Source organism: Acinonyx jubatus, chromosome A1 (assembly GCF_027475565.1).
Source record: "Acinonyx jubatus isolate Ajub_Pintada_27869175 chromosome A1, VMU_Ajub_asm_v1.0, whole genome shotgun sequence".
Taxonomy (NCBI): domain Eukaryota; kingdom Metazoa; phylum Chordata; class Mammalia; order Carnivora; family Felidae; genus Acinonyx; species Acinonyx jubatus.
Window position 1 is genome coordinate 5,034,927 of NC_069380.1, and position 15,473 is coordinate 5,050,399.

Sequence of the window (15,473 nt, forward strand, 5' to 3'; positions counted from 1 at the left end):
AGAGTGGTAGGAAGCAAAGTTGTGTGAGGAGGCGCGGTATGGAGCTGCGCCTGGGGATGAGGATGATCTTAGCCCTTTTCTGAGGAACTGCTGGAAGACCAGCTACAGAACAGGATGATGAGATTCCAGAGGTCACCAAGGGCCTTGTGTGCCACGTTAAGGAGCTTTGGATTACACTGGGGACAGCTGAGGCCTCGCAGGGCTGTGATGTGGGTGATGTGACCTGAGATACGTGTTTGAAGAAGACGGTTAGGAGAGCCACGTGGGAGATGGTGTGCAGGAAGGCAAGAGCAGACGAGGAGCTCTAGTAGGACGCTCTTAAAGCAGCCCGTGGGTATTAAGAGAGGCAAAGCTACACGCACTAGTCAGCACGCCCAGAGTAAGCTAAAAGCAGGCCTAAGTTTTATATACACAGGTTTGTCTGTGTGTAAACTTTTGTAAATATAATAAAAATGGAATGTCAGAGAGCAAAACAGTACTTGAGTCAATAAAGAAGTTGAACTATCTAGAAAAAAATTAAATCCCTACTTTATATTGCCGTGTCTCATCAAATTGGAGACACCCATCTGGAGAACGTGGGTACCAGGTTCAGAAATGTTAAACTGTGAAGGAGAGAAATCTTAGCATCTGTGCAATACAAAATATGGAAAAATAAACTAAGTTGGATTAAAGAGGTAAACAAAAGAAACCCCATGGACAAAGGAAGAAGGTAAATGACAAATTGGGACTAAAATGCTTCATTTCTAGATGCTTATATTTTCACATTTTAACATCTGAAACTGAGATATATCTTAAAAGTAGGATCTAATTTTAGAAATAGACACATGAAATACATGAGACAAAAAATTATATACTTAATGTTGAAATAGCTCTTAGAAGCAATAAGAAAAATACCTCAGAGATACCCAAATAACCTGAACAGACTGTTCACAAAAGGAGAAATATACTTGTTTAACATTTGAAATATTTTACTTAGTACTGTCAGAAATAGGAATTTGGATTATAATGAAGTGGCATTTTCCACTTAAATACTAGCAGTGATTTTTTTAAAACATAAGTTCATTGTTGAGAGTGTGATGGGAAAAGTACTTTTTTTTTTTTTTAATGTTTATTTTTTATTTATTTTGAGAGAGAGAGCACGAGCAGGGTAGGGGCAGAGGGAGAGAGAGAGAGAGAGAGAGAGAGGGAATCCCAAGCAGGCTGTGCTCTGTCAGCGCGGAGCCCGACGTGGGGCTCGATTTCACAATCCATGAGATCATGACCTGAGCCAAAATCAAGAGTCAGACTCTTAACTGACTGAGCCACCCAGGCACCTTGGAAAAGCTACTCTTATTCATAGTAGTTGGGAGGATAAATTGGAACAACTGTGTTAAAGGATCAGTTTGATAATATGTCAGAGGCCTTCCCTGAAATGATCTTTGACCTATAAATTCTTCTTTTTTGGAATACAAATAAAGTAGTGAACAAGTATTTATGAATAACTATATCGACTGTAGCAGCATTGTTTATGTAGTGAATGCTCATATGTTAAGAAGAGGGTTGGGCATAAAGGTTCTGATACAGCTACATCATCATATCCTATGGTCATTTAAAGTCACGTTAAGTGACATGGAAAACTTATAACATGCTGAAAAAATGTGTTGAAATATTCTAGTAATCCTGACTGCTTTTAAAAATGTGTAAGTACAGAAAAAGCCTGGAAGACGGACCACTGAGGTTCTTTGGTGGGATTCAGTTTTGTGTGTTCCTATATATTTTTTTAAATAAGCGGGTCTTGGGGCGCCTGGGTGGCTCAGTCGATTGGGCGTCCATCTTCGGCTGAGGTCATGATCTCGTGGTTTGTGAGTTCAAACCCTGTGTCGGGCCCTGTGCTGATAGCTTGGAGCCTGGAGCCTGCTTCAGATTCTGTGTCTCCCTCTCTCTCTGCCTCTCCCCTGCTCACCCTCTGTCTCTGTCTCTCAATAATAAATAAACGTTAAAAAAATTTTTAATAAGTGGGTCTTTATAGTGACAAATTTTGGAAGAGCAGAAAGTAAGTCACTGCATTTTGCTGAAGGAGCTTTACTTTTCTGCTTATATAGATATATGCTATTAATGATAACTACTAAGTAGGTGTAATTAGTGAGAAAGTTGTTGCTATATCTGCACACATTAAAGACTTCATTTTTTAAAAAATTTGCTGCTTTTGTAAAATATTTAGAGATGATCAGGTCATCTGATATATTTTAATATTCTAATTAAAAAAAGTGTCAAGTAAAACTTTCAGGAGTGAAACTGCTAGGCCGGAATATTTTTCATGGAAGACAGTTGAAAGAGGAAGATTCGGCCCTTGAATGAGATAGATACAAATCAGCTATATAACTGTGTGTTTATATGTACACAAACATGTCTCCATAACGTGCTCTGTTTCAAGTTGGTGACACGTCATGGCTTCACATGCTGTTTAAGAGGCAGTCTAAGAAATGCTGAACAGTTTCTGTATATACCTTAGCTTGCATTAAATTGAAACTTCTATTTGGAAGACATTGTTGAATGACCTGTTTTTACATGAAGTTTCTTGAATTTTCTAGGTGATAAAACAGGAACAAGACCAGAGTAAGTTTACAGTCTAACTTTTAAAATATTTTAATTGAGTTTTATTTATTAAATAGTAGGCAAATGGTATGGTTGGAAGTAAATGAAACCATATAGGCATTTAGAAGAAAAATTCTTTGAATCAGATTTTGTCAAAAATAAATAATAAACCTATGCTCTGGAAAGATTATGGGATGGTCAAATCTTCAAGTTTTAACCATTTGGAAAACTTATAACCAATTCTTTCTAGAACACTTTATGCCCAATTTTATATCTAAACATACCTTTTATATGTAAGTTACTACACCAGTACCATTTATTTTATGATGATGAAGAGGGAGAAGAACCTCCATATACATCATATGTTCGAAGATCATTATTTTTACTACCACTTGTATTTTCTCACCTCCTTTTTACATTAAATAAAACACTTGTAAATAAATGATCAAGTTCATGCCTCTGAAACATCTTATGTATATTTTAGCCCTATTACATAAATAGGAAGCTGAAAGAGACTGAGATTTGCCTAGAGGTTATAGCAAGGAGTTAGTAGCAAATGTGTGACTGAAATTTAACTGGTAATTACATTATGGCATGCCAAATTGCACTTATTCCTATCCTCATTACACATGTATGATTTCCTTAAGCTATTCCTAGGTCTTATTTTATTGAAAAACAAATTGAAATTATAAAATAAAGTAAAATATTTGGAGCATCTCGTTATGAGAAGTTTTGTAGATTCTTTAAAGAATTTTTTAATATTTTTTAACTGAATGAAATGATAGTCGTAGAATTTTTGAGCCGGGGGAACTTAGTTCAATATTTAATCTGTTGTATTTTCTAAATTTTTTTCTTAAACATTTAGTCAGATGCATTTATGTTTACTTACAATAGGTGCCAGTCTTTTTAGAAAAGATCTCTCTCTGTCAGGTGAATTGTTAAAGTTATTTTAAAGGTCAAGAAATTTATAGTTGTTTACAAAGAGCTTTGAAATCATTCATGAAATGTATAAATGGGGAATATTTGCCTTATTTGCTTCTCTCTTAACATACTCTAGTGGAACTCAGCCGTCAGCTTTTTATTACCTCAATGGCTTTAATACATCTGTGGCATTTTTCTTAGGGATAGTAAAGCACTGAAGGATGAAAATCTCCCTCCTGTCATCTGCCAGGATGTTGAAAATCTCCAGTAAGTGTGTCAAACATAATTCGATAAGTCATTTTGAAGAATGCTAGCATATATTTTAGGGGGAACATCTCTTTCTCTTCAACGTTTTAACTTGGGTAAAAATTTTAATGTTTTTAGAAACTACAGAGAAAGCAGAACAGGACTTACATGTTTGTTAACTGTCATTCTCAAAAGAGAATGTGAACTGTAGTTGAATTTTTAATATTTCCTTCTTAAAACACTGGGACTCTGGCCAGCCTGTTGTAAGGGTACTTTTTTCCTATAGGAAACCAAAGGTGTATTTTTTTTTCAACTTAGTTTTATGTATCTTTTTAGGAAATTTGTGAAGGAACAGAAACAGGTACAAGAAGAAATTAGTAGAATGTCTTCAAAAGCAATGCTTAAAGTACAAGAAGACATTAAAGCTCTGAAGCAGCTTCTGTCGCTAGCTGCCAGCGGGTTACAGAGAAACACTCTCAATATTGACAAGTTGAAAATAGAAACTGCTCAGGTAAATGAACTTACAGTCGTTTTACCGTAGGGTTTTGTTTTGCCATGTGTTTTTCAAATGAAATCAGTCTTATAAAATCAGGATTTACTACATATAGCTTGTACAGTTTTAAATTGCTGTAATAATAATAGTTGCTAGTTCGTATTGAGTGCTTACTGTGTATGAGGCAGTGTGTTTTTGTTTTTTAGTTTTTATTATTGAGAGAGAGAGAGAGCACGAGGAGGGGAGCGGGAGAATCCCTAGCAGGCTCTACACAGTGTGGAGCCCAATGCGGGGCTTGAACCCATGAACCATGAGATCATGATCTGAGCCAAAGTCAGATGCTTAACCAACGGAGCCACACAGGTGCCCCATATGAGGCGGTTTTTTAAGCAGTTTATTAGTCCGGTTTAGTTTTCATGACAGCTCTGTGAGGTAGGCACTCTTATGTTCCTTATATAAATAAGACAGTGGGCAGAGAGCTTTGTTAATAAATGGAAGAGCTTGGTTTCTGACCCTGGTAATCCAACTCTAGAGTTGATGCTCCTGACTAGTTTGCTTTCTAAGAGTGACCACTGGCTAAGTTGCTGCATTATACAAGCTAGACAGAAAAATGTTTTTTAAAAGTCTGTCAGTGATTAAATAAAAACTATATCATGCTTTGTAAATATTAAATATATACAAAAATACATACTTTGTGTGTGTATATAGATATATATATATATATATATATATCGTTCTTATCTATTTTGGTGGGGAAGAATGATGGTAGATGATTTACTTTTATATTTTAAGTAAAAATATTAAAGTTGCTTATATGTCTTTTTTGTTTGAAATATAACACTACATTAGTTTCAGCTGTGCAACATAATGATTCAGTATTTATTTTTATTGCAAAATGGCCATAACAAATCTAGTTAACATCTACCACCGTGCTTAGCTAAAAACCTTTCCCCCTTGAGATGAGAATTTTTAAGATCCACTCTCTTAGCAACTTGCAGATATAGAATACATTATTATTACTGTAGTCACCATGCTGTACATTACATTCCCCGGTCTTATTTATTTTAAAATTAGAAATTTGTGTGTGCTTACCTTTAAGTCTTTAAGTCAACTATTGGAGAATACTTTCGTGATATTTTTAATGAAAATGTGTTACTAAAGTAGCTATTCTAAACTATGATGTTTAAAAGGAATTCAAAGCCTTTGTTGTCTGCTTTCAGATTTCCTGGTTGCCTACACACATTGGTTAAATACAAATAAAATATTCTCCCATGTTTCTTTTTCTCTTATTCCTCGTGTGTGTGTGTGTGTGTGTGTGTGTATACACATATATATGTATGTATATGTCATATCTAGGAGAAAGAAAATGTTATGCTTCTGGTGGAGAATGATTAGACTCTGATTAAATATTACATGAAGTCACAAATTTCATATGTGAAATGTATGAAATTGTATAAATTCTATGGAAAATTTCATTAACACAGTAATAGAGGAGGCAACTCAGAAAGAGGTGAATGCTATAATGGGATCTGTTGTGACTTTAGTACCAGATGATTCTATTCATAAATATTTGGAATACTTTTTATGTACTAGACTTGCTCATAGTCTTTCAGAGATAAAAACACAACCCGAAAGGCACTAAAAGACTAAAAGAGCAAATGAAATAATGAAAGTTTGGGTAGAATATAAAGGTGGCAAATGAAGAAGAGGATGAATCAAAGAACGCTTCCTTAGGGCTAAAGTCCTCTAAGTTGGGTTTAGAAAATTTTGTAGGTGATATCAAAGAAATTTGATCTAAACTTATTTTATTTCTAATTTACGGCAGTTAGTGCTCTACCCACACTTCAGTGAATTATCTATTGAAAAAATATTCTGATTCCCTTAGTGAAGTAGTTCTCAATCTTTAACCCCAAACCCTTTTCTTCCAAGAAAGCCTTTTGGGGAAATAAAAGCAATTCTGAGGTGAGGAGCAACGTTGTGGTTGGAAACACCAGAACCTTGTGGAAGCAAAGTCTTTTAAATACTTCATTTTGGGGGGTACATAACTCAAGAGTTTAAACAAGAAGTGTAGTTAAACTTCTTTTTGGGTAGGGTAGGTGCCAAATGCTTTGTTGCGGTTATATCATTGAGTCCATGGAGTCAGTGAACCTTTTTAAGGATCTGTTTTACCACTTCAGCAGAAGTGTTGGGATCAAAATACATATGATATACTAGTGAGAGTGAATTAAGTCAGTTCGGTACTATGTTCTAGGTACAAGGTATGACTGAGGCACAAAGGCCTCAAGAGGGCACTTTTTAAAAAATGTTTATTTATTTTGAGAGAAAGAGTGTGCATGTTTGCACGAGGAGGGGAGGGATAGAAAGAGAGAGAATCCCAAGCAGGTTCTACACGGTCAGCTCAGAGCTGGATGTGAGGCTTGATCTCATGGTTCATGAGATCATGACCTGAGCCAAAATCAAGAGTTGGATGTTTAACAGACTGAGCCACCTAGGTGCCCCTTAAAGATTTTTAAATAATAGCAGAGTCTTTTGCTGTGGATGAATTAACTTCACAGATTGTATAGAAGTCCATAGTTCTTCAAATACATAGCAGCTCATTATAAATTTATCCTAACCTTCATTAAAAGTACACTTTGGAAAGAGGTTTTGGCAACTTGTAAAACAGGTTAAACATGACGTGTTCTTGGAGCATGAGAGTGGCATTGTTTGAAGTTTCAGTCCAGAGATCATTGGTATTTTTAACTTGGCTTTTAACTGGTTAATCTTTCTTTCTTTCTTTCTTTCTTTCCCTCCCTCTGATCTATTAGGAGTTAAAGAATGCTGAAATAGCGTTAAGAACCCAGAAAACACCACCTGGACTCCAACATGAAAATACAGCTCCCGCCGAGTAAGTTACTGGATTTTCTCACTTTAGGAAAGCAAAACAGTACAATATATAGGCCAAGAATTTGTAGTTTACTATGTAGCAAGCCTGGGTTAATAAGCACTTGACATGGATTTCTCCTTTTAATTCTCACAATAACGCTAAGAAGGCAGTCCATTATCTTCATTTTATTGAAGGGTAAGTGATGGCTAAGATCTGAGCTTTTAACCAGTGTTATGCAGTTATACTTTATTTGTATGTTATGGCCTTTTCCACAGTATTAAATATTGCGGGTAGTAGATATTTTTACCAACAAGGACTTTTTAATTTAAAAATAATTTTATGATAATCCCTTCCTTAAACAGGGCATTCTAGAAGTAGTTTAACCCTTTTACTTGTTTGCATAGCTTTATTCACACAGATAATAAATCATCAGAAAGAGCAGTTAGAAAATGTAGATAAGTTAAAATAAAAAACATCCACCTGCAATCTTCTCACCCAGGAGGTGTGTCTGTCTAGTTGCCGAGTGATATCTTGTCTTGTCTCTTATATTCTTTCATGTTGCTAGAGCTAATGATAGCTAATATTTATCAGATGCTTACCATAGGCCAAGCAGTGCACTTAGCACTTGACATACTTTATCTCATTTTCCACAAAACCTCTACAGCTGTCACTATCCCAGTCTTCGAGATGAGGGGCCCGAGGCATGAGGAGTGGTGGAGGTCTGACTCCTAGTTTCTCACCCCTTTTTTCTTTTAACTTTTGATGGTGACATAATTTCAGACTTAGAGAAGAGTTCAAGAAGGAAACAAAGAATTCCCGTGTGTCTTTTATCGAGATTCCTTATATGTTAATATTTTTACTATGTTTGTTTTGTTCCCTGCTCTCTCTAATATATATACATATTTCCCCCCTGAACAGTTTGAGTTCTTTGCAGACAGATGCCCATTATGCTAAAGTACTTCAGTGTGTATTGCTTAAGCGTAAGAACATTCTGTTACATAACCACAGTTCAGTGATCAAAATCAGGACATGTTAACAAGGACAGTGATACTCTGATTATCTTATTCAGATAGCATGGGCTGTGTTCCTCACTGGACTTCTAGTAGTTTATCCTTCTTATTCTTCATGCTGCCATCAGAGCTGGTTTTGAAATGGGGTGAATTGTATCATTTTCCATTGCAAAAAGCTTTCGTAGTTGCCCATTTCTTACAGAATTACATACAGCACGCTTTGTATACTATTCAAGGTCCCTTTTATTTATCTGGCATTCTCTGGTTAAATTTAGCAGCATAGTAGCAGTAATTACATGCTTTCCGTGGACACTATAGTGTTTTCAGATTATAAATATAAGAACTGTAAGTACTTGTAAAATCTGGTTGACAGTTGCACTTTTTAAAAAACTTTTTTGAACTTATTTAGACTTACAGAAAATTTCCAAAAATGATAGTACAGAGAATTTCCTTATATCCCTTACCTTTCTTCCCTTAATGTTAAAATACTGTGTAACCACAGTATAATTATCGAGAACAGGAAATTAACATAGGTGTGGTGTTACTAATCAAGCAACAGAACTTATTTGAATTTTACTGACTTTTCCACTAGTGTGCATTTTTTTCTTCCAGTATCCTGTTTTCCACTAATGTACTTTTTCTATTCCAGGTTCCCATTCACTTCTCATTCATTCATTTCTCCTTCATCTCTCCCAGTCTGTAACAGTTATTCAGTCTTTGTCTTTCATAATGTTGATACTTTTAAAGCATAGAAAGTTATTTTGTAGATTGTCTCTTAATTGGGATATTTCATGATTGGAGTAATCTATGATGGAGTAATCTATTACTCCAATCATGATTGGAGTAATTTCATGATCTATTTTTGATACCTTGATAACTCACAAGTTTTGGTTCTGGTTTCAGTAATATCTATGCCATATCCTTATGTCCTCAGACTAAGTCAAAGGCCCTACTTAAATGGGGGCATATATTTATTTACTGGTTATTTTAATGCAAAGAAAAGAGCATTTTTAAAACTTTGATCTGACTTTGTAAATGTTTTTGTATAGCTACTTCAGAATCTTGGTTCAGCAGTTTGAGGTACAGCTTCAGCAGTACAGACAGCAGATTGAAGAGCTAGAAAACCATCTTGCCACACAAGCAAATAACTCACATATAACCCCTCAAGGTAACATGCTTTCTGTGGTGATTTTTTTTTTTTTTTTTTTGATAGCACTGTTTTTTAGTAAGAGAGAGAGGTTAAGGTGTTGTCACATAATATTCTACATAACTGCTAGTAGTTGTCTTGAGCTGCTATACAATTTCCTTGCTATTAGATATTTATTCTCCATAAATAGAAAATGCTTTATTATGAACTGTTATTATGCTGACCAAGGCAGAAGTTTCAGGGCCTTCTCCCCTCCCCCTGATGACTGATTCAGACACCCTGCTCTCAGTCAACTCGCTGTGCTCTCTTCTCTCAGTCATGGAAATATTGATGTGATCTTGTGCCTCCTACACTTTTAGTACCAAAAACTGCACTCAAGTCATAGAAAAATAATACTGATTATGTTACATGTATATTTGTGTGATAATATAACTTTCTTTTATAGATTTGTCAATGGCTATGCAGAAAATTTATCAAACATTTGTAGCTTTAGCTGCACAACTTCAGTCTATTCATGAAAATGTAAAGGTAAGTTTTCATTACCAGTTCATGTATCTGTATATCTAGACCCAAGTGAAGTATTCATTTGCGGAGCAGAAGCATTCATGCTAATTATAGGAATAGCTAAAATTACATATAAGTGAAGAAGACTAAAACTAAAACAATCCACATTCATGCTCAGATACAATCACAGATAACATCTGTTGTTTTTTCAAAAAGATCCAAGTGTTCTATGCAATCAGCTATCTTAACTTTTTTCAGTAGTATATTGTAAACAATTTTCTGCGTTGATATACATATTTCTTCAATATCATTTTTAGTAGTTACATAGGATTTCAGTATATATATATATATATATATATATATATATATATATATATATATATATGTAGTTTCCTTAACGCATCCTATTTGTTGGACAGTTAGGTTGTTTCCATGTCTTTAAACTAGGAGCAGCACTACAGAAAAGAAACATTCTTAGTAGCAAAAGTATTTTGTACTGCTTTAATTTTACATAGGTCTTTTTTTTTTTTTAATTTTATTTTTAATGTTTATTTGAGAGAGAGAGAGAAACAGAGACAGTGTTAGCAGGGGGAAGGGCTGAGAAAGAGGGAGACAAAGAATCTGAAACAGGCTCCAGGCTCCGAGCTGTCAGCACAGAGCCCAATGTGGGGCTCAAACCCACGAACTGCAAGATCATGACCTGATCCAAAGTTGGATGCTTAACCAACTGAGCTACCCAGGCGCCCCATAAATTATACCAGTTTTGAAATGAGCATGCTTTGGAGCTTTTGCTTTAATATATTTAAAATTCTAAACCAGATTTTTAAAATAGTTTTACAGGAGGAATTTTTATCGAATTTTCTTGAAATTAGTTTATTAAAGTACTAAAGATGATTCTCTGTTGGTACTTTGAAGTCTGTGTTGTACAGTTTTTTTTTTCCTTAATTTTTATTATGAAAGTTTTCAAATAGACACACAAAAAGAAGGGCACTGTTGTAATGAATGCCAGGTACCCACTCTCCGCTTCACCCATTATCAGGATCCTGCCTTGCTTTGTCAGTTTCCCACCCAGGGATGCTTTTTCCCCCTGGAACATTTTAAAGCAAATTCCAGACATGTCATTTGTAAGTATACATGCTTTTTCAATGGCAGTTTCTCCTCTCTGGTATTCTTATTTCTTTTTCTTTCTTTCTTTCTTTCTTTCTTTCTTTCTTTCTTTCTTTCTTTCTTTCTCTCTCTCTCTCTCTCTCTCTCTCTCTCTCTTTCTTTTTTTCTTTCTTTTCTTTTGTTTTTTAGTAATGTACATTGTAATATACATTCCCAGGAACCAAAGAATGTTCCATGATCAGATTTGCCATTTATTTTCAGTTGCATTTAGTGACCAAAGTATAATTTCTAGCTTCATTTACTTACAGAAATCTCACCGGAGGTCGTTTTTTAATTTTTGTTCCTTTTGTATTGTTTTTCATGAGATAATCTGCTGAAGCAGGTTTAAACTACCTGAGCCAGCCAGGCCCCAAGGACATTAACAAAACTGGACATTTTATCAATTAACTATATAAATCAAGGCTGATAGCTGTTCTTTTTTTCTTTTCTCTCCTTAAACCAATTGTCTTTCAAGTCTCTAAGGCAGGTGATTATTTTCCAGTATCTGAAGCAGAACAAATTGATGGACTACTAATGCCAAACATTGTATGGCTATATTCATATAATTACACAGAGAGAAGAGGATGGATTAGGGGGAGATCACTTCTAATAAAACTCATTCTTCTGACATCACATACTCTACTTCTGACTGCATTTTCCCCAGTTTTCAGTTCTTGGCAGGCCTGCTTCAGTACATTAAAGAGGTAGGAAAGTCTGGAACCAGAACATCAAATACTGACATCCACACAAAAGGGGGTGATAACTTTTAAATACTATAAATAGCAGTAAGATTGCTAAGTGTTCTACCTGTTAAGACCAAAAAGACATTACTGCTGAGAATGGTAGGAAATCTGAAAATCCTATATCTTTTTAAAAAGTTGTTTAAAACTGATCAAAATTTGATTAAACCCTTAATGACAGTATCTAATAATTCTGATGTGAGTTAATGGCCTTAAGGCAGATGCTGCATTGGGTGAACGAGCCCACTTGATGAACGTGGTAATTTTTCTTTCTTACTCTGAAATTATAAACTCACTCCCCCTCCTCGTTTGGTTATGCAAGTTCAACATGAGTCATTCTCATGGTAAAATAGTCAAACAATATTGATAAAGTGAAAACCCTTTTTAAACCCTCCAAGCTGTCTCTGCTGAAGTCACTTATTTTAACACGTGTCACCCAGGCCTTTTAAAGAAGGCATTTAGCACATACATATGTAGTACATGTTTTCAGCTTTTTGAATCTAAAAGTTATCAAGAGGTTGGATGTTGGAGGGGGTAGCAATCGTGAAAAACTAGAATATTGAAAATGGAATTTTAGATGTTACTAGCTAACTCGTTTTAAAGAGGCCTCATGGAGCCAGAATGTTTTAGGCAGTTTATTGTAAAGACATGACAAAATTAGGGAAGAAAATACTCAAGAGAGCATTAGAGCTTGCATGCATCACTTCACCTTCCATGCATTAATAGCACTTTGATTTGCGCTTTCGGGGGAATGTATAGCATTGGCAATGTCTTTGATCTTCTTATTTCCTACTTAGATTATTCCCGTATTACCAGATTCAACACAGAACTTGATTGATTAACCTTTTCTTTTTTCTTTCCCTTAGGTGCTAAAAGAACAGTACCTTGGCTACAGGAAAATGTTCTTGGGAGATGCTGTAGATGTGTTCGAAGCCAGGCGAGCAGAAGCCAAGAAGTGGCAGAACGCACCCAGAGTTACTACTGGACCCACCCCTTTCAGCAACATGCCAAACGCGGCAGCCGTTGCCATGGCTGCAACTCTTACACAGCAGCAACAGCCTGCTACAGGTCTGAATGCATTCAAGTTATAGCTTCTTACTGTTAAAATGCAGAACATTTATGTGCATTTTTATAAGTCTTCCTTTTGTGTTAGCACTGAAAAATTTCTATGAGTAGCTATTCCAGTATAATCTAAAAATTATGATGGACACAATTATAAACATATACCTGATAAAAAATGCAGGGTAGTCTTAGCAATAATTATTCATCAGTTAGATACTGAATATTGTGAATTACTTAATGTTATTTGCTGTATTGCTATAAATACCCTTTAGAACATGGTGTTTCACTACCAAATTACATTTAAGAATAACACGTTCTAAAATCGTGATTGTATCATTTATTGTTTTAAAGTCAAAGCTAATTCAGCCATTATAGCATTTCTCATATATGATACTGATAGATGGTGCATTCTTGTTTCCTCATACATAGTGATTACAGAGTACCCACATTTAGGATGAAGTACGTTTTTATGACTGAAGGTGTGTTGAAGATCAGTTGGTTGTTTTTATGTATAATGACTACAAACAGTACAGGTTCTTTTAACCAAATTTGGACGAAAGTACATGCTAGAATTATTTGTACCTTTTCAGAATGAACAGAACAGTAGCAGGAGCAGGAAAAAGATGTTTTGAGATGCTCTGGATTGCACATTAAGAAGTATGAACTGGGAAAGCTGGGCAGATGATGAAAATAATTGGTGAGATACTAGAAAGCAGATAATTTGAGTCCTTAGTTTAATTCCACTTCTGACAAAAGAAACATTTTTTGTGGTCTAGTTCTGCAGTGTGGAGTTTGGTCCTGTGTCTTTGGGAGATTGTTATCTTTACTCCTACAGTCTCCTTTTTGTCAGGCTTGAAGTATGACAGAGAAAATACAGTCTTAATGGGTATTGATTTTTTTTATTCATGCAGAAATTTTTGAGTAATGCTTATTATTATCCTATAGCATGTGTCTTTCTGAGAGTTCCATATAGTCCAAGAGTAAATTACAAAAAGTAAAAAAAAAAAAAAAAAAAACCGACAAAAACAGACATATCTAGATTGCATTCAGGCTGCCTCTACTAGGGAAACATTCTCTGGTTTTCACTATTGGCGGTTTAAAAATTGTTCTTCACATTTGGAGATGACAGAATTGACTTCCCATCAGTGAATGGCTGGTGATTGGTTTATGCCAAATCCTCCGCATTCCGTGGCTGGACCCATGTGAATAGTGGCTCATAGTGGCGCTCTCTACTAGTTCTCTAGCTGGCTGGAGTGTAGGATTCCATTCTCGAGTTGTGGAGGAAAAAAGTCATTATGGAATGGATTCCTATACTGACTTGATAGTCATACTGATTCAGTATCGGAATCAGTCCCATAATTATGATTATCAGTCTCATGATTATTTAACCAGCTAATCAAGCCAACATAGTACCAACTTACCTTTCAGAGCCAATATTAATCCTAAAAAAGATCAGATAAGCATGGGTTTTGGTTAAGTGTCCTTTAAAACATAAGGGATTTCCATTTTAATGAATAAAATAAAAAAGTCAGTTATTTAAAATGTCATGGGATAAGTGAATTTTATATTCTGTGGTATACAGCTAAATTCGAAGCAAAACCACTTGTCAGGGTTGTTACATTTTGTGTTTTGCGTTTTTTTTGGTTTTTGTTTTTGTTTTTTAATTCCTTTATGTAGACAGTCTTGAGAGGTGTGTAGGTTTTCACTCATACATTTTATGCTCATGGACATATGAAGATGTATGTTCATTCTACAAATATGAGTGCCTACTATGTGCTAGGCTCCGAGGGTACAAAGGTAAACAATGAGCTGAGTATGATGTTTGTTCTCTGTGGTGATGGAGAATGTTGGCTTAATTTAGAGTAATCATCTTGCAGAGCCTTTGCTCATTTAATTTCCTCTGTGACTTTTGCCAGGCTTCAGGGCAGCTGCGGCCCCCTGCAGTTGTGAAGCCTGTATGAGGGCTTCCCCGTTTACATTTTGAGTTGTGTGGTTTTTAGAACTGAGAAGTTTAAAACAGCAGTAATAAAAATTTTGCTTTATGTCTTCTGTTTCTTGAAGGCCTTCCCAGCTCCATATAGTGCATTCCTTTATGCGTCTTGTAGTCAGAATGTTCGTTATTTCAGTCCTGTCGCCACTGCAGCGAGATGGAGGAGGTCTCCTAGATACAGACCGATTTGATGAGTTACAGCCTGTTGAGAGATACTGTGCTTTGTATTCACTCGGTGACTTAATCTTTATGTCCTGTGACTTTGAGGATATCTTTTGCTTTTTAAGTGCAAATAATTTTAAAGACCATCTAGATTCAGTTAGGTAAGGCTTGTGTGCTGTTTTTATATATCACTGTTGATGCGTGCAAGATTTGAATTGTCAGGGGTTTTGCTTTTAGTTGCATATGGATTCTTCATTAATATAAAAAATGCAGACAGCTTTCTTAGGCTGCCACCTTCTGAAGGTGGTTTCTCTTGGAGGTGGAGGTATAGGTTTAAGTGACTTCTTAACTTTGGTGTTTTTAAGTGAAAAAAATATAATAGGTCTTAGGCCTGCGTGATTTATGGTTATTGTTTCTGAAGGCTGAAGAAAACTGACGAAAACCAGCGGGCTAATTATGTGTGAAATAAGCATCAGTACATGGATAAATTACATATAAGCAGATCTTGAGTACACTTGTCCATCAGTGCTTTTGAAGCCTCTTAAAAAGCTTAAGACATTTTACATTAGGATTACCAATATAATTTTAACTTAGCATAGATTGTTCTAAGCT

At 35.4% G+C, this 15,473-nt stretch overlaps 1 protein-coding gene across 3 annotated transcripts in view; it reads left to right on the top strand.

The window, feature by feature from the left end:
* The window catches only part of NUP58 (nucleoporin 58), a 49,148-nt gene that overhangs the window by 16,382 nt on the left and 17,293 nt on the right, over positions 1 to 15,473 (top strand). For all 3 annotated transcript variants that reach the window (XM_027064569.2, XM_027064570.2, XM_027064568.2), the window contains exons 6-12: positions 2,571 to 2,595; positions 3,697 to 3,762; positions 4,078 to 4,252; positions 7,042 to 7,121; positions 9,160 to 9,278; positions 9,703 to 9,785; positions 12,514 to 12,715. In XM_027064569.2, the coding sequence (XP_026920370.1) occupies positions 2,571 to 2,595; positions 3,697 to 3,762; positions 4,078 to 4,252; positions 7,042 to 7,121; positions 9,160 to 9,278; positions 9,703 to 9,785; positions 12,514 to 12,715 (750 nt within the window). The remainder of the gene's footprint in view (positions 1 to 2,570; positions 2,596 to 3,696; positions 3,763 to 4,077; positions 4,253 to 7,041; positions 7,122 to 9,159; positions 9,279 to 9,702; positions 9,786 to 12,513; positions 12,716 to 15,473) is intronic.